The sequence below is a fragment of the Prinia subflava genome, chromosome Z (genome assembly GCF_021018805.1).
Source record: "Prinia subflava isolate CZ2003 ecotype Zambia chromosome Z, Cam_Psub_1.2, whole genome shotgun sequence".
NCBI lineage: Eukaryota > Metazoa > Chordata > Aves > Passeriformes > Cisticolidae > Prinia > Prinia subflava.
This window is the reverse complement of record NC_086283.1, coordinates 4,914,263-4,933,421: the sequence shown is the minus strand read 5'-3', so window position 1 is coordinate 4,933,421 and position 19,159 is coordinate 4,914,263. Positions and strand designations below refer to the sequence as shown.

Here is a 19,159-nt window from a genome sequence, read left to right as displayed (position 1 = left end):
GCTTTGGCGTTTAGGTCCTGAGAAAACTCTGGGGCTTGGGACTCCATTGCTGCCAGGCTCAGTTTGGGGCTTTTTAGAAGATAACCTCCAAAATGTGATCCAGAAGGCTGATTTCATGAGGAAAAAAAAGGGATACTCTGCCAGAGTTCAGCAGAACGTCAGGAGTAGGAGCTGTGGTGGTATTGGCTTGGGTCTGAGAAATGGAAGAGCTGCAGTCAAACCCTGAAAGGAGCCGTGTGGACTTTGCCCTGAGGAGCTGCGATCAGGAGCTAAGCTCTCATCCCGGTGCTGGTGGGCAGGGAAGTTTCTGGCTAAGCAGCTAAAGGAAGGTTTGAGCACTGGCTGATGGTTTTCGCCTTGCTAGCAGAGCATGCTCCTACCGGAAATTAAGCTGGGACTGTTGCCTTAAACACATTAAGTGGTTGTAATTGTGTTGTTATTAATCCAAGGTGATATATCTAAATGCCTTCATGCATGGATCATGAAAGATCTAAGTAGCATTACAGGGCTAGGAAGTAATAAACCGTGTATTCGTGCAAAAAAAAGCCAAAAAACCAACAACCCTTGTCAGTTTTGCCTTTGATAAGCAGTTAATTTATCTCAGAACTGGCAGAATTCCCTGTAGTTTGTGTAGGGAATTTCTAAGTTGTGCTGTGAATATCAGAGTAATATTTTGTTATCTGAATCAACTGACAAGTGTTGGAGCATGACAGCTATTTCCAAAGCAGCAAATTCCAAAGAGAGGTTGAGTCTGAATATATAATATAGGTGTGTATTATGGCAGAACAAAAGGCACGATCGTTTTAGTTAATGATAGCAGAGTCTCTTTCTACATTAGCAGTTGGGGTGATGTCTTGGGAATGGATTCATAGGCTGAAGCAGAGTGCAATGAATCTTTCAAGGCCCCAGTTTCATGCTGGCTGTAGCTTGGCCCCTTCAAAAACCTAGAGCAGGCAGTGTGAGCAACAGTGCACTCCCAGGACAGATCTTGGGGTCGAGTTCTATCCCCTCATGAATTTGTTGTAGGTTATAGGTCCATATGATGCACAGTGGTTAGAGAGCAGTCCTGAGTAAAACTGTCAGGGGACAAAGTATGGTGGCACACAAGAACAGCTCACGCTGCTGAGGGACCTGTCAAGCAACACAAAATTAAATCTGTAACTTGGAAACTACAGTTGAGAAGTTTGTTTAGGTGTTAAAATGCCTGTGGGGTTGGGGTTCAGGAGGAGGGATGCTGCAAGGATGGCAGTGTAAGGTCTCTCAGGGGCAGACTGCTGTGCAGGGCAGTGGTAGCTGTTGCTTTGGGGGGGTGTGGCAGAAGAGCAAGTTTAGGCAATCTGACAACAAACAGACTCTATTTGATCCCTGCAAGGCAATATGAGAAGTTTAATGTATGGCCTTCTGCAAAAGTAGAAACATTATCACTTGTAACCTTTCAAGCAGCAGTCTCATTGAAGGGAAATAAGAGATAGCAATCTGGGTTTTTTATTTATTTGACATACTTTAGAATAAGGATGAGAGCTAGTTTCTACATTTGTTCATCTTTGGAATGACATACCGCTCTCTGAGTAAGCCACACATAAGTTTCACAGACTGTGGTCGTCTGGTCTAGTTTTTTTAAGAGCTATCAAGAAAATCCAGAGACGAGCAGATAATATACTCAGCTTGAAAATGATAAGTATGGAGATATGAAAGACATTCATTTCTGTGCTGTTGAAATGGAAAGATTAGTGAAAATGTCATGGCTTAGAATTCATAAAGCAATGTTTCCCTAATCAAGTATCAGAATAAATTGCTAGAGTACACTATATTTCTTTTACATGAGAAGACTCTGTCTGAAGGCATGCTGAAACAGGTGCTATAAATATATGTAGAAACCTTTATACATAATGTTCTGCATTACAAAGCTTATCTCCTAATTGTGTTATGACTGTGATTAGCTGCTGTAAAACAGCTCAGCATACAATTTCATATATACTTGCCATAACTTGCACTGCAGGAGGGGCCTGCCCAGGCATGGTGCTGCCCATTTGTCTTGGCTGGGGGTGTGGCCCCTGGGTGTCTGGTGGTGCTGCATCCTTTGACTCTGGAGCAAGGAGGGCCTAAAGGCTTGCTTTTTCTTCAGAAGAGGCCCTGGCAGTGCCTGCAAGTGATTTGATGCTTTTAGATGGTGAGTGGCCGTATCCATATTGCTGCTGCCATTCTTGGGCGATGTGGAAAATGCCAGATGGAGGAGGAATGGGAGATAAAATTTGCATAAGAGTGTCCTATACATATAAACGTAAAAATATGTATATACACGCACATGCCCTCCTGCTCCTGAGCTGGGGCTTCTGCCCCATCAGGTCTGGACACTAATTAGAATGAGTGACTTCTCAAAAACCTTAAAAGATTAATTAATGAGCTTGCTTCACTGAAGCAAGTGAGGGAGAGATAACTCCAAGTGCTCTGCTGACAGATCTTCAGACCAGGAGCACAACTGGGGCAAAAAAACTCTTACCCCATTAGAGCTGAGTACAGGAAAGGAAGCAGATGCCTCCAGCACTTCCCAGGATGGTGTGATTTTGTGCTTCCCTGTTCTGCAGAGGGAGCAGACTGGAAAATAGCTCTGCTTTCTTCTGAAGATGCTGTGTGAGCAGAGAGAGGAGGCTGCTCCCTGGTAAAGAGAGGTCTCGGGGTAAGTAGGAGATGAGGGACATAAAGCAGGAGAAGCACAAAACCTGACGGAACAACATAGGATAACTCCCTACTTATTGACCTTGTAATGTGGACCCCATGGGCCCAGTAAGTGTGCCAAAAAATATTGCATGCTATTTTGAGGTTATATTACCTTTTTTTATCCATCATGGACAAAATTCATGCTCCCTGGTCTGGGCTGAGATTTATAGCAGTGGAGGATATTAGTACTTTTCCCATTACAGCGCCCTGGCGGAAGGAGGCTTCCATGCATCCCTCTTGCTGCTAGAAGGCTGACAGCCTGTGCTTATGCCTGCATGCGTATTATCAAGGGTTAGTCATTTCTTTTGGATGCAGAACTAAAATTAGTGTCCCTTGGCTTTTTCCTAACTGCTAATAGCTTTTTAAATATGTAAGAATCAGAAATAATTTTTTTGATACCTGGGTCCTTTCCTGAGTCTATCATTCACATGATCATTTGTCATTAGGCACAGCGGGCAGGAGGTTAATTGTAATTGCATGGTCATCTGGACCATTGTGTGATTTGAAGCAGAGTTTCTCTGCTGTGTCAGGTCCAACAGTATATTATCTGAAAGCATTAGTGCCAGGTTGCTCTTTAAATCTGCCATGGGGAACTGAGGAAGAAGTGATTTAAGCCTTCGATTTAGTGCTCTCCTCTTGCTGTCCGCTTCAGGCCACTTTACTAGCGATTGCAGAATGTGAGCAGAATTAAAATACAGAATTTTTAAATAAAATCAAATCCAGTGTAGCAACTGAGAAGGTGGAACTCTTCATCATGGTAACTTAATACCACGTATCTTTGTTGACAGCTCTATATGTAAATCACTAATTATTCTAAACTATTCAATTCCCCTCCAGGAAATCTAGACTTCTACATTAAAGGCTGGCTGTAAGGAATGAAAGCCTTGCACCAATTCCCCACAGGTTTTATTAAGCTGCGGTGAAAACCCAAGGTTTTTTTGCATCGTAAGTAACAGTGATAGAGAGGTCAGCAATTTACCTACATCAGTAGAGATTACTGGGTTTGCAGCCATAATTGTAAGCGCTTTACGGCTTCAGTGATACATATTTTCTACCTCGGTGGAGCAGCAAGATAAGGAGGACACGACTGGCTCTGCTCAGCTGAGATCTCCTTCCATCACTTTATGCCAGAGGTGGTGTACAGGAAGGTGCAAAACTGCTCAGGGATGTCTGTCATGGGTTCTTTTTGACACAAACTTACTTCAAGCCTTCCCTTTTTGGGGTATGGCAGGTCATTTGCAAACATGCCTGATGTCTGGGGCCAGGTTTGGTGGCTTTGGAGGTGTGGGTGTTGTGGCTTTGGCCCAGCTGTGGGTATTGTGGTTTGGTCCTGCTCCCAGGCTGAGCTGCAGGTGGATGTGTGTGGTGGTATGGGATGTGCTCTCCCGGGATGGGATCCCTCCCTTTGGGTGACCCGCTCTCCTGTCCATCAGACAGCTCCCAGCTGTGTGTGCTGGGGAGTTACTGGGTGCTGGGCTTGTCCTGTGATCTCTGATATGTGTTGGACCATGAACACTGTGTGTTCAGCTGCATGGCCTTGAGAGGAGAGGGCAAGAGGAAGATGCCTCTCTGCAGTCTGGTGTAGATGTGGTGGGAGCACCTGTCGTGCATTCTGGAGGAGGAAGAGGCAAGCCCTTGCCTGGTCGTGCAGCCTGTAGGGCTGCTGCTATGTAGAAGCACATTTTGAAAGGTAAGATATGGTTAAAACCCCACTAATTAATACTTTTTTTTTCTGCTGAATTTTAACTAGAGTTGTGCATTCAGTTTTGCTTTTAAGCCGTGCTTGCAGAGATGCAGGAATCAGCCAGACTATCAGAATCCCTTTCTTATCTTTATACACCAGCTAGTAACTATAAATCTCTAAACTCTGGTTACTGTCTTGTTTAATGCTGCATTCATTTTCTGTTGTTTCATCTTTGTAGCTATTTTGTACTCTGTTTCACTGTAAATCATTTGCTTGCTTCTGGTCCAAAGTTCTTTGCAGGGAGAAACAAGCTGAAGGCTTCTAAATTCCTACATTATCCCTGGAAGAGACAGCTTCATCACCTTCTGCCTCTTTTCTCAGGCTGGAAAAAGGCAGCCTTGGAAAACAAAACTTCCTGTTTAGATTTATTCTTAAATCTAATTTCTCTCAAGCAAATGAAAGCATCCTTTTTTTCTCTCTCTTTTTAAAAAATAATTAAGACTTGCCAAAAACCTTCCTGTGGATGCGTGTACAGTGATCCTTGGCTTTCTCCAGCGCTTGGTTTTCGTCTTCTTTCTCCTCTACCATCAATTTATGTTATTCTTGGCCACCTTTCTCGAAGGAGCTATTGATTAAAGGATGCAAACTGTCTCAGATCCTGCGTATCAAGCTGCTTTTTTTTTTTTTTTTTTTTTTTTTTGAGTTGCTCAGTATGTGAAAAGCATCCATTTTTGTACTGCAGTGCAGCTTTACCCAGATAGATACCTGGTCTCTCCCTCTCTTTTTTTTTTTCCCTTTGCCCTCCCATCCTACTAAATGGACATCTTGTCAAATCCTGTTTGTACAGACTGACAGCTATAGAGGTCTTGGAGAAAAAGCCAGATCTTTGCACATACACTCTAACAAACAGAATCAAAATGTCAAGGCACAAACGAAATATATCACTGTGCTTCCCTGTCAGATTTTACTAATATCACCTGGCTAAATTGACAGAGGAACACCTGTAACAAGTTAAGCTGTTTTTATTAGCTGTTGTTTCACATATTTATATTTGGTTATGAATACAGGGACTGCTGGGGAGAAAGCTTTCAGTTGTTTCCTCACAGGATGAAATACTCCTTGTTCTTCATGCCAAATATAGTCGGGGCAGTGAAGTCACTTTCAAATAGCACAGCAATTAATAAAGAAAGAAAAAATAATTTCACAGTCTGTTGTTAAATTAGCAATTTTTTAGCGTGTCTGGAGTTTCTGACAGAATTAATATGCACTTGGGCAGCCTGGGTGCATATCATTTGCCCAACAGCTGTTAGAGCCAAATGCAGAGACGAGGGGTGTTGCTTGATTGGAAGGGAAATACTGGAATTATCTGTCTAGTAATCATTTAGTAGCCTTGTTCACAAATAATCAAGAAACATTTGGATTTGGATTACATCCCTCATTCTTTCAAGACAAATGTAGGAGAAACAGTGGCTGGAAAATGATGTGTTAAGTAACTCGGGTAAAAAAAAAAGGCAGGGAGTAGCATACATTTGAGCAGGGAGAAGAAAATATACAATAAAAGTGCAATAAATTTCCCATGGATTGAAGGGGAGTATTTTTATAGCAGCTTTCTGCAAATTGAATGCATCTACATAAATAATGTAGCGACACATTTAATTGCAACTATTTATTTTTAAATTTGGCTGGATGATGAGAGAATTTCTGCGTGGAATAATGAACCTTATATTTTTACCACTTGCACAAATTTGAAAAAAATAGCCTGTAAATGGTATTTGGGCTAAGTGTCAAGAGCCACAGAAGTTTCTGGCTGCTCTCTAGTGCATCTGAAAAGAAACCGGCATCCAAAAGTACATCCATATGGAATAGATGCTAGATGTTGGGGAGGCCATGACAGGGAGAAATATTACCAGTCCATACCTCAGTCAGGGAGCTCCCATTTGGTCTTTCAGTATGAGCTGTACCTCTTCAAATAAAAGAATTAATACTGAACATTTTACATTTGCTTTCTGCTGGCTTTGCTGGTGATCATCTCATTTTCAGGCTTTCTTCTCAAAAAGACCAATAACCTCTTTGTCCCTCTCTGTTTTTTTTGGGCCCTCTCATCCTCGCGACAAGACTGATTCTTCGTAGTCTCCTGCAGTCTGTGCATTTCAGGGCTGCTGAGAGGACAGGCAGCATTTTCCTGTACCACCCCCACCTCCTTCCTGTACCACCCTCACCTGCTGGGTTACACAGAACAGATGCCACAGCACTTGGCAACACTTTGAAAACAAGGTGTGGAATTGGATCTGGCAGTGAGGAGTGGCAAGCTGATGAGGGTGGTTGTGTATGAGATGTAAGACAAGCAGGTTGCAATCTTTTTTCTTGCAAGGCACAGATATGCCAAACAAAGGGTTCAGTGCCCTTGTGCCCATGCCAGCTGCTGCTGCTCCCTTTTCTCCTCTCTTGGTGTCTTCCAGTCTTCCCTTGAAGAAATCCAACATGAATGGTTTCTGTAAAGCAGAAGGTTTGCTTTGGGTTTTTTTTTTCCCAAGCTGCCTCAGAAAGACTGTTCAGGTTCATGCAATGCAAGGGTGCAGAGATGCAGCAAAAATTACAAATAAAGGCAGTGCTTGGTTTTGAGGGCAAACAAGCTCATAAAGGCAATACTTATTTCTTTAGATATGGCTGGAGAGCCATGTGAGCTGCATGTGAGCAACAGTATTCCTTTATAATAGTTTGAGAATTAAATCTCCATAAGTCAAGCTTTGGCAGCTCACAACCTTAAATAAAAAACCTGTGAGAATGCCAGCATTGCTGCTGCAAAGTGTGCTTCAGGCTACTGCTTTATGGTATGGGGAAACAGATTTGGCAGGAAGGACATCATGGCAAGACTTCATGTAGCATGAGGGAAGGCAAGAGGGAAAGTGTTTGCTTTGCTTTACTTTTTGCTTCATATGTGAATTTCTGGAACAGTTGCATATATCAAACAACCATTTTTGAGGCAAGAACAAAGCCTTTGAGAAGAGGCAGTGGACAGGGTTGTTAGCAGGATGTGTCTTCCCAATGGATTTTTTTTTGTCTCAGAAAAGTACTGTTTGCATGCAAAGTAATGTTTGTGTTATGTGGAAAGTAATGTTTATATATCTGATAAAAGATCTTGGGATATAGCTGCAATTTTTTTTTCCCTCTGGGCTTTTGGGGTTTTTTTTGTGACTGGGCTGGAGTCATGGCAGTTCTAGCTAGTTCAAGGCAAGGATGACCCAACTCCAGCATCCAAAAGCCACAAGGCTTCCTGCCCAAATACTATTGAGACTGGCTTCAAAACCAGGAGGTTTAAAGTGTCAAGTTACATTGTTTTATCTTGTGTTTTAGCATGCTTTATATACAGCAAGTTTTCCTCCAGAAACAGGAGAGATAGTATAGAAATAAATTCTCTGATGGATTTCAACACAGAAGAAAAGCTCCCACTATTGCCGGGCTGGCATGGGAGGAGCCAGCAATGCCTCAGGTTGCCCTTTGTTGAACTTGTTCCTAAAGAGGAGATGCTTGGTGGAGTTACTTGGCAAGGCGGATGAGCTGTAAAGTGTTGCAATGTTCATCTGACCCAAAGGATCGTTTACTCAACAAATAACCCCAATATTTTTTATTAATGGTTAATTAAACTGAAATGACAAAGCATTCTATCTGTATGTGAAAGGATAACTGCTTGATTTTTCTGCTCTTGATTGTGTGTTTAGAGGTTGCTTATTCCTGGGTAAATTTCTTAAGGTGTCAATATTTGCCGTGTCTTCCTTGATTTGTGGCCTTCTAACAAGCCATCTTGTGGTATGCATGTCAGGGCAGAACTGAGCTCAGTGAGACCTCCTTCTTTAACTCCAGCCAGTGTGCTCCAAGTGCAAAAACCCATGAGTTTCTGTGGAAGGAGGCATGACTGAAGGGAGGTGTTCCCCAATAGATATGTTGTGTTTCTTTCTATGTACCTCTCAGCTGCCTGCCCACAGCAAAACTGATTATCATCACCTGTATCTTAAATTTTCAATAACAACAAAATACCCCAGCAAAAACCACACACCAAAAAGCATCACTTCCCCAGAGTCATTGTTCTGTGCATAAACCCATTTTAGCACATTTAGTTCTGTCAACTCTGGATAAATCCTTCCTATCTTTTTTTGGTCAGGACTGTAAAAGATCCATCTCCGTTGCCCTCCGATGGAATTTGAATAGATGTGTCTGGAGTGACATATGTTCAGCCATAAATTACAGAGGAACAATTTTAAAACAAATTGTCTACAGCCAGTCCTGCTGAATTTGCCTCTTGAGACAGATGATCATAAAGCTAGAAGCAAACAAGCCCTTAAACATTTGATGCCAGCTTTGAAAGGATACTTTTGAGTAGGTGTTATCACTGTAGATTGGTGGGATGCTGCCTATTTTAGACCAAATAGTCAGCAGTGGAAAGGCTGATTTTATACCAGCAAGAAATCTTGTTCACACAAATGAAGTTAAGCAAGGTAGAGCCAGTTGGAGGGAAATGTTTTAAGAATTTTTAATTCTCTTTATTGTCTGCATATGTAAGGTTTATTAGTTCAGGCTAAAACCCTAAAATATTGGTAGAATAAACACACATGGCATAAATCATCAAAATAAATCCTCCCAATCATCGTATTTCTTAACCACAATGGCTTGCAGTTGTCCAAACCAGAATATAATTAAAGAATGTTTCTTTTCTTTGCCGGGTGGGCTCCAGATCCCTGTGGCTGACTGAACCAAAAGACTAAAACCCTTTCATTGAAGTATTGTGCCAGCAAACATGTAGCTTTGAAGAGCCCTATTTTCCAGGAGATTTTGCCAACTGATCTTTGCATTACTGTCTGTAATAGGTGTATGCAGATGGACACAGAGGGGTTTTGGCTGCATCATTTTCAAGTTTGATCCTGTCCCTCGGCTGCCATTAGGGACGATGCTTGTTATTGCTATTCAGTCAATGCTGCTGTCGAACTCGAGGGAGTTCTGTGGCTTGTCCATCAATCCTCCCCTCGCTTAGCAGGACAATGCAGCATGAATGTTTAAGTCGCCTTTCGCATAACAAAGGATAACCCGGGTGTGCGTCTTTGTGTGCAGAAACCCCCAAAATAGATTCCTGTACCTCTTGGATTATGTGTGGAGCCGGGCATCTTAAGTTACGTTTACGAGCGTGCAGAAACAAATGTGTCTCTGCTGCCTTCTGTGTCTTAAATTGTATATTTCCTTTAGGTGCAGCGTTGTAAATCATGGCTTCCTCTGTTTAAGGGAGTAAAATGATTTCAGTTTGCCTTCATTAAAAAACCAAAGACAGTAATTTAGGAGTAAATTAAGTGCATCTTTAGCCCACACCTCAGAGAACAAAGTGAAGATGCACAGATAGATTTTTATAGACACAGAGATTTGTGAAGATACATAATTTATAAACATAATAGGCAGAAAAGCTGTAGCAATAGGATGTGGACTTCCTTTTCTTTGTTGTAAGCCAGATAGTTGGGGTTCAGTGAGAACAGCCTGGATCTGTCCCTTGTAGCCAGAGAGCAAGGAGGACTGCAGGTGCTGCTTGTGCTGAGAGCTGAAGGAGCCCTTGTACATGCTTGCAAGAGCATGCAGTTGCTAGTCACAGAAACTCGGGGTTTGCTAGGAAATGACGCTTCACCTTACATGCCTTCTCTAGAAATGTACCAGTTTCTTTCAGGGTTTTTTTGGATGAGAAAGTTTGGCAAAAAGGAGGGACCCCACAAAACCAAAGCACAGCCATCTAACCCTGCGGTTGACACAGCCTGAGGGAGCAAGCCTGCGCAGTGCTAAATGCTTTTGAAAAATTTTCTGTGTCCCCTAAGAGCATTTGTTTTCCATAGCTTGCTTTCCTTCTGCGAAATCAAACCCAAATGATAGCGTGGGTTTGCATACATGCCAAGATAAATCTCTTTCCATGCTCTTCCATCACACTGCTGAGAGTTTAGGCTCGACTCAGGTTTTGCCTCATTGACTGCTTTAAAATCTTCTTTAGAGCAAAGTCAGAATGTGCAGAAATATAGCCCATTAAGATACTAATGTAAGCATGAGCATTTTCAAATGTGTTGTTCTAGGTATTTTTATGTCTTGAAAATGTATTTTACTTGGGAATTTGATGAATATTTCAGAGTGATGCCATGTGATGAAGTTTTATACCATTTAGAAGAAAGACATTAATGTCATTAGTGGCAGTTAATTCTTCGTTTTCTAGCAACTACGGTTATGTCATAAATTGTTGTGTCACAATTTAGTGAGCCATGAGATAGAAAAAAAGTGGTATTTCAGAGGAAGGAACTGAAAGTACTAATTTATTTATATTCTAGTTTTTAAGGTTGTTTTTGTATTCAGAGCTAGAGCTGATTTCAATGCAGAGTGGGAATAATTCAGCCTGAGTTACTGTGGGGTTGGGCAGGACAGCATCAATAGACAATGTTTTCTTAGAACAAAAGAAAAAAAGCTTAAAAGAATATTTCCCGTTTGAGATGCATGAATTGGTTTAAATCCAAGGTAGGGGCCAAGTCTCTTCTTTCAAAGTGCAGAGCGTGTAGATGCCTCACTTGTCCAGCAAGCTCTGGGACATCATTTAAAAGGACCTTTAGCAGATCTTGGACTACAGCATTGGGTGCTGGACTTCCTGAACCATGCTGGCAAGTCCACTGGATTGAAGCAAACCAGCAGCTTCGAATTACGGTGTTTTATTAGCAGGTATTTATTTAATTCCCTTCAAATCCCCAAGGCATGCTACAGGAAGCAATATAGCACTATTGCAGATAGAAGAGACCAAGCCTAAAAGAGATCCAATCGGGGCATTTTACACATTTTTCTATAGCTTTGTAGCTTTGGCAGCAATTTTAGTGTCAGCCTACAGTTCAGGAAAGCTTATAGAGAGGGCTGGATTAGCTCTTGGGAGCCTGCTTGTAAATTCTGCAGAAGGATGCTCTGTGGTGGGTTGCTGTAGCTCTTGAAGTACTTTTTAGGGAAGCTTGGCATTCGTATGTTTATGCTTGTTGGGAGACACGAAGACAGTCCGTTGTGGTTTTCTGTTTTGTTTTTTCTTGTAAGTAAAAGAGCATGTCAGGAGCACAAGCTGAGGCTTGGAGCCTCTCAGCATTTTAATTGATTCCACATTGTAAAAACTGTACCTTGCTAAACCCTTTTATAGGTTTTGGACACATCTAACAGGCAGCAGCACCCTCTTCTCAGTGCAAACACTTTCAAGGCATGGCAGCTCCGGAGAACAGGGGTTGATTTATTTGTAGCTTGTTTTTGCTCAGATCCTTCAACTCTCAAGGCATATTCCCTGCACCAGAGCAATGTGCTAATGAAGGAAGAGTTGATGAGCTACAGAACTGAAAACACACACACACCCCCCACATCCCTCCATACCCTGCTTGTGTTTCAGCCAAGAGCTGCCTCATTGTGGACTATGGGTCTGTCCTTGGGGCAGAGAGGTTTGGGCTATGGTTACTTTTAAAAGCTGTGACAGTTTGAGCTGTGTGTCCCTGTCTGAAGAAGTTGGCAGTCTGGAAAGGTAAATGGGACTGAGGATGGGAAAGAGAGGCAAAAGGACTTTCCAGGCTGGGGAGGAAACGTCAGGTTCAGCCGGATAACCTGTGCTCCATCTAGGGTAGGCATCCTTATCCTCATTAATTTTTGTTAGATTTAGTCCTTTAGCTTTATTTATGGATTAGTGGCACTACTTTATGAGTTATACTTGTGGTTTTTGATTACTGTGGAGACTAATTTGGTGCTCTGCAAGGGAGAGTGTAATTCCTGCTTGAGTTTTATGTTCTGGGATATATGAAAGGTCACTTTACTGATCCTAAGCACTTAAGTACTGTGAGCTTATCCTCCCAGCATCAAGAGAGTGTGAAGAGAGTAATCAGTTGGTCCTTTTTTATATCTCCTGGGGCTTCAAGGCTTATAGGGTCATGTTTCCTAGCTTCTCTCTCTACAAGGACAAAACCAGAATTCCCACTCATTATGGAGTAGAGACTGATAGAGTATTCTACAAGCAGCTACATTTCACATTATCCCCTGTTCTTGTGGGACACTCTAACTTCCTGGATGTCTGCTGGAAGCTCAGCATAATGGAGAGGAAGAGGTTTCTGGAGTGTGTGGAATATTAACTTCCTGACACACCTGGTGAGTGAGCCTGCCAGGGGCAGTGCCCTGTGCCCCAGTGCTTATGAAGAGAGTAGAGCTGGTGGGAGAGGTGGTGGTGGAGGGCCTCCTAGGGCATTGTGACCAAGGAATTATAAATTTTTTGATTCTTGCTGAGGTAAGGAAAGAGGTCTACAAAACCTGCCTTGGACTTCCAGAGGGCAGACTTTGGCCTGTTCAGGCTACAATCCTGTACAGTCAGCACTGGTTCAGATACAGTCCTTAATAACAAAAGGGTCCAGGAAAGCTGGACATACATTGGGAAGGAAATTATTTCCGTGGCAACTGATGACAGGATGAGAAGAAATGGCCTCAAGCTGCACCAGGTGAGATTCAGGTTGGACATCTGGAGGAATTTCTTCACTGAAAGGGTTGCAAAGCATTAAAACAGGATTCCCAGGGAAGTGGTGGAGTCACCATCCCTGGGAGTGTTCAAGAAATTACTGGATGTGGCACTTGGTGCTGTGGTTTAGTTGACATGGTGGTGTTCAGTCAAAAGTTGGACTCAAAGATCTTGGAGGCCTTTTCCAGACTTTATGATTCTGTGATTCTGTGATAGTTGGGTGGTTTTACTGACATGGTCACGTGAGTATGGAAAGCCTCAGCTGTGGTGCTTGCCTCCAGCGTGTATTGCCTTGGCGTAGTGTGCAGCAAAGGCATAGGGCAGCTGGGGAGGAGAGCAGCCCTGCCTATTGGCTGCAGTCTTGAGCCAAAGCTCAGGGAAGGGATGGTTACAGGGGTGCAGCCGCAAATCATTTGATGTTAAGGGTTGCAGAAAATAATCTGGCAAGTAGTCACAGCTGGCTGGTGTTACTGGCTTGTTCTCCCCTCTTTTTGCTTTGTCTCCTCACTGATACTCACTGTCTCTATTACTGTTATGGCACATTCAGCATGTTGTTGGCAGTTGCCAGTTTTCATTGTAAGAGGACAGTGGTTCTACCTCCATCCACCCACATTGCTTCCAGGAGCCGACGTCTTTCAGCATGGCTCTAGTGGGCTCCCTTCCACAGGGTACAAAGACAGTTTCCAGTCCAGTTGCTGTTGGTTTAAGGGATCAGCTCATGCCATTGCAATCCCAAGATGCTCTTGCTGCCATCCTTCACCATGGCCATCTCTCCCTGGACCCTTTAAACTGTGCAGCAAGAGGCTGCTCAGATGCGAATGCTCTGTGCATGCCACATTTTGTGGTTGCTATTAAAAATAAAAAGAGTGAAATTGATTTGCTAATAATGGATGTGCTACTCACAGAAACACATCCCACTTGTACCTAACACTAGCAGGTTGTTTATGGCATATTTGCTGTCTCTAAAAATAATAATTTTTTTTCTAGTGACCAATTTAATTTAAAGACTGTTTTCACACATCACTGGCTGTTAATCAGTTAAAGAGTCTTAATATTAAGAAGAAAGAAGCAGATCTCATCAACAGGTTCAAACTTGATTTCATTTATTTTCAGCTGTCTTGCAGCAGATTATGGGGAGTCTTAAGCTCATTTTATTTCTCCTGCTTTCCTATCTCCTTTAAAGAAGAGATAGTACCATTATCTGTATGACTGTGCTGTTTTAGTTCTCTGTATCCTTTCAATAGCTGGTGAATTGGAAATACTGAGATAAAAATATAAGGACTAAAATAAGATTTAATTAGGAATTAAACATCAGACACCCATATAATTTTAAATAAAGACATGTATACTTCATGAAGAGATTATAAGATTGACTGTCAGAAGAGGAATGGTAAGATAAGAGACCAAAACCCAAGATACATGCAAGGTAAGTTGGTTTTGACTCTGTTCTGCTCTGAAAGAAATCTGCAAAATGTCTGAGACATTGCCACCAGTGACAGAAAATGGAGAGGGTACCAGCTCCTGCTTTTGTGTGTTCAGCTCAGCCAAGACGATGCTCATCACCTACTATGATACTTGCTCTTCATGTGGAGGTGTAGGGTGCCCCTGGGTCAGCTTTCATCTAAACAGGGTCCATTTTATCACAGCATGTCTGTCTGTTAAACAATTGCTGCTTGAACCATCTCACAGGCTACCCTCTCCTCCGTGTTGTGTACGAAACAAACACAGGACACGATACAGAGGAAAGTGTTCTAATAGATACAGGTTATGCCTGAGACACCCATGCAGCTACAGCTGCTTCTGTTCTTGAGCGTGGTAGTGCAAACATGGTTTCCATCAGGAGCTGCTGGTCGTGACAACCTGGAAGACTGTGCTGGGGGAACCCTGCAAATCCACCTGTCCTCCCCAAAGCATCTACTGCAGGTGTGTGGATTCAGCCAACACCACTCACTGTGACACTTCTTGCCTTTATTTTGATTTTCTATACTCCCCTTTTCTGTACAACCCATCTCTTGTCCATGAATTCTTCCTTTCTAACTGACACAGGAATATTTCTCACTGGTCCAACAGGCTGCTGCTCTGCCACCTGTTTTTTTTGGGGACTCGTGCTGATATCTTCAGTGTAACGTAATGCTCTTGAGTATTCCTCCTAATACTCTATTAATAGAAATGGGACTTAACCTGACCCATGAGAGCCTGCAGTTTATACAAAAATTAGTCTAGTTCAGTTCTATTTCACATCTCTCATTAAAACATGGGTTATTTGCCTTGTGCATCTCTTGGCTCCATATTTATTCACAAAACCACACATTCCCTTTGAGCTGAGCTACATATCATACCATCATCAACAAGCTGCACGTCGTTTAAAATCTGTAAGGAAAATTGACTTATTTTGCATTCGCTGCTTTGCACAAAATAGAAGCACAGTAAACTCTTGTGCTGTAATGATTTTCTGTCTTTCTTGATAGAACATAATGAAATAAATTCAGGTCCTTTTTTGAGGGCTAATTACATTGAGTACACACTAGATGTGCACTGCTGTTGTTACATGTTGCACATTTTTGTGCTTTCATTTCCCCGTCTCTGTTGTCTGCGTGTGCAAGGTTGTTTGATTTGGCTTTGAAATACAAATTGTGGGCTAGAGAGGAAGCATTTGGTGGTCTACTCTCTCAGAAGACTCTCCAGAGACTGTGTAATAGTCCTTGCTGTAGGTAGGGCAGCATTTGAAGGTGATTGTAAAGTAAATAAAAGAACTTAAGTATGTGCTGGAAACCGAGGGTTGTAATATAAAGCATGAGGGCAGCTTGTGGTAAGTCTGCTAAAAGCTGTGAGGAACAGATACAGCCCTAGATCTGTTTGCTGGTCCTGGGCACAAAGCAGAACTGCACTTTGCAGATGGATACCATAGTCTAGGAATGGAACACCAGTTGGATGAGGAACAATTTTGGAAAATGGGGTTTTAAAACCTACAAATCCCTCCAGTTGAACCAGTTGTTCTCTGGCGGTCTTGTGGGAAGAAAGGGAATCTGTGGAATAGTGTGGGAAGGTGCTTGGTGTGTGGAGGTCAGAAGGGAGATGATCACCCCCCACAGCAGGGTGGAGAGGCTGCAGATCCACAATGGTGGCCTGGCAGCGTGTGCTGGGCGTGAGACCTGCTTCAGGGCTGCGTGGTGCCTGCTGTGAGAGGTTGGGGAGATGGGGCCTGGGACAGGTCTGCTGGATGCTCTTGAACCACATATTTGATGCATGAGTGATCTTCATCACTAGAGTCTTACTGTTCAGCTCTGGGAGCTGGGAATTGATGTGCAAGTGTTTCACCTTTGGTGAGGAAACTACTGATGTAAAAGGGAAGACGTCAAGGGAATTTCTCTGGTACTGCAGGAAGCAGAACCAACTTTAGAAGCAGTTGTCCTAGTTGGTCCATCAGAGGAAAGGGATCACTAGTAAAAATCTATACTTTGCCTACAGTGAAGATGGATTCTGTCATCACTTGCTGAGTTTTAGCACATGCTGTGATTGTCTGGGACATTTCCTGATGGGATAGTATTAGTGCTTTTGCTGTGAACTCATTTTCTTTGCAAGCTAATTACAACTGGGAGAGTTTGAATGCAGATGGAAAGGCTCTGGGATTTCCAGGTAACTTCTTCAAGTCTGATAGCAGATCTATGCATCATTAATATCATACCAGGCAGAAATATTTTAAAGCAATTCAAAAGGAAGAAAGGTAACAGCACTTTAGAGCTGCTTTAACATGTCTCCATGTCTCTGCTCTTTGAGATAAACAGAAAAATCAACATTTCCTCCTTTTGCTAACAGTGCATTTGTAATTCTGCATATAAGGGTATGATACAGAGCCAGCTGGGTTTTTTTCCAAAAAAACACTTGCAAACCTGTGGCTGTCACTGCTTCTGGCTGAGTGTGCACACACAGGTGAAGTGCAGAGAGCTTTGCATAGGTAAAAAAGCACTTGTTTCAGGAGGATGGAAACAAGATATTACTGTATTCATTTCAAACTACTTTAAAAAAAAATCCGTCTGAGATCTCAATCTACAAATCCATAGCCATGGATTTGTAAGAAAAAAAGTAGCTCTCAGATCAAGTCCTTGTGTCTCATCATGCATATGTATTGGAGCTGGAAGAATATCATGTATGGTGAGCATGCCTGGTTCAGAATAGCCTGTCATATGGAGCACTTTAAAATTCATCACAGGTTTGCAGAGGGAAAGACCCTAGGGATGTAGCCTTATCACAATGCCTTAAAGATGTCCATCTTGAGATCCCTTCCACCACTGTGTTGTTATTTGTTTGCTGAGACATTGATTTCTGGGTGTGGAACATCTTAAACAAAAAACATGAAATGTATTTTACCTGTTTACCTAAGACTGAACAGAAAAAAAAATCATAGTAATGTTTTCTAAAGCAGAGCCAAGATGATATTACCTCTAATGCATTCAACAAGGAAAATAAATACCCAGCAATGACAGATGCTAGGGGAAAGAAATAATCAACGAATTCACATTCTCTTTTCATGCAGATATTTAAGTATGCACTATCTGTTAGTGGCATAGACTGTTTTAAAATATGCAAACTAAATAGCACATGGGTATTTGTCTGTTTTATAGCTGAAGATACGGGGGTTTTTTTAAAGGAAATGTGAAGAGACTAATTTTATGATGGGAGAGCTTAGCCTGTGGTTCTTCTTTTCACAGTATGCAGACCTGGGTTCTTCAAAGCTTCACCCCACAGTCCATCCTGCAGCAAATGTCCCCCTCACAGCTACACACTTGATGAAGCATCCACATCTTGCCTGTGTGAAGAACACTATTTTAGGAAGGAATCAGACCCACCTACAATGGCCTGTACAAGTAAGCATGTGCTTATAGGGTTGTTTTTAATCCTTTCAAGCTGTTCCTGTACTGTGACTAGACATTATGATACTAACTGATGTGCTTTTCCAGGCTCTGCACTGGAGTCTGAACTAGTCTTGACACATTTGTAATGTCATTGTCTTTGTCCACCATCCTTCAGCTTACACGAGAGGAGACTTTTCAGTGCTTTTTTGCTTTGAAAGCTGGCATCCAACCCAGGAGGAGTTTTTGTAAGGAGCAAATTCTCCATCTGTCCCCCTGCACTCCTGGGTGGGCTCAGCCAGCAGCATGGCATCAGTGTGAATGTGTGCGTGGGTACCGGCGCGGGGCACGCACACGGAATAAACAGCGGGTGGTTCTTGCCAGCAATAGGCATGGATGGAATCTCCATGGTCCTGCTTGGTGTCATCTCCTAGCTCATTTTCAGTAAACAAGCCAGGAGAGAGCCCTGTCTTTCCAATCTGCCTGGAGATGGTTACTCTTGTCAAAACTCTGTGGTGGAAACTGCTTCTCCAAAATGTAGAACTTGCCCCTTGGTGTAGAGGGCGGGCAGTATAACAGGCACATTGGGGTACTGGGAGTGCAGGGTGGAGTTGGTGTAATCAGAATCACTAATTTTACCCTTCTCCTGCCATCCTTTTACCCTTGTCCTGTCAGCTGTACCTTGAAAGTCCCTTGTTCAGTTATTTCAGATACTTAAGGCCACAATTTCCATGCCCTCAGCTAGTTCTGCTGAGTATAGCACAGATCTGAGCTACGGCCGTCATGCTCCAAATGTAATTTTTGTGGTGTAGAAGTGGTTGAAAATTACTGAAATGGAGTTGAACTCTACTGGTGCAGGAGCAGTTGGGGCTTCCAAGAAGCTTAAACAATTGAGGAAAAAGTAGGTTTGTGACTCAATAGAGCTCAGAGCCACTGGACCATGATGCAGTGGTGACTTCCATACTGTAGGGAAGTATTTTGCATCATGTGGGGACAGTAGCAGCTTGTGTGCCTTTTCCAGTGAATACTGATGTCCTTCATGGCTTCCCAGGTTTGCACTCCAAAAAGAGAAAGAAAAGATCTGTTCCTGTTAGAGACACATTCTCTCAAAGAAAATTGCCCTTGGCAGCTCTCTGCTTGCCCACAGCAGCCCCTTGGAGCAGAATTGGGCCCCTTGAACTCTGCCTTTGATTTTCACTGGGCAAAGGAGCATGTCTGTTGGAAGCTGTGCTGCAGGGAAGGAGAAGGCAGCCTTAGGCAGCATTGGAGTCACTGGTGCTGTCAGATCAAAGAGGTCTGGGGGAGTGAGTCATGCAAGCACTTCCCAGTTTATTAAATAGGTATGCCAGAGTCTTTTGGAGCCATAGCCAAGGGTGAGTT

The 19,159-nt window shown here is 42.7% G+C and overlaps 1 protein-coding gene across 8 annotated transcripts in view; it reads left to right on the top strand.

Moving 5' to 3' along the window:
• Positions 1–19,159, top strand: part of EPHA5 (EPH receptor A5) — a 196,147-nt gene that overhangs the window by 91,406 nt on the left and 85,582 nt on the right. For 6 of the 8 annotated variants that reach the window (XM_063422492.1, XM_063422491.1, XM_063422489.1 and 3 more), the window contains exon 4: positions 17,639–17,794. The exons of the other annotated variants lie outside the window; for them this stretch is intronic. In XM_063422492.1, the coding sequence (XP_063278562.1) occupies positions 17,639–17,794 (156 nt within the window). The remainder of the gene's footprint in view (positions 1–17,638; positions 17,795–19,159) is intronic. 8 annotated transcript variants of the gene reach the window in all.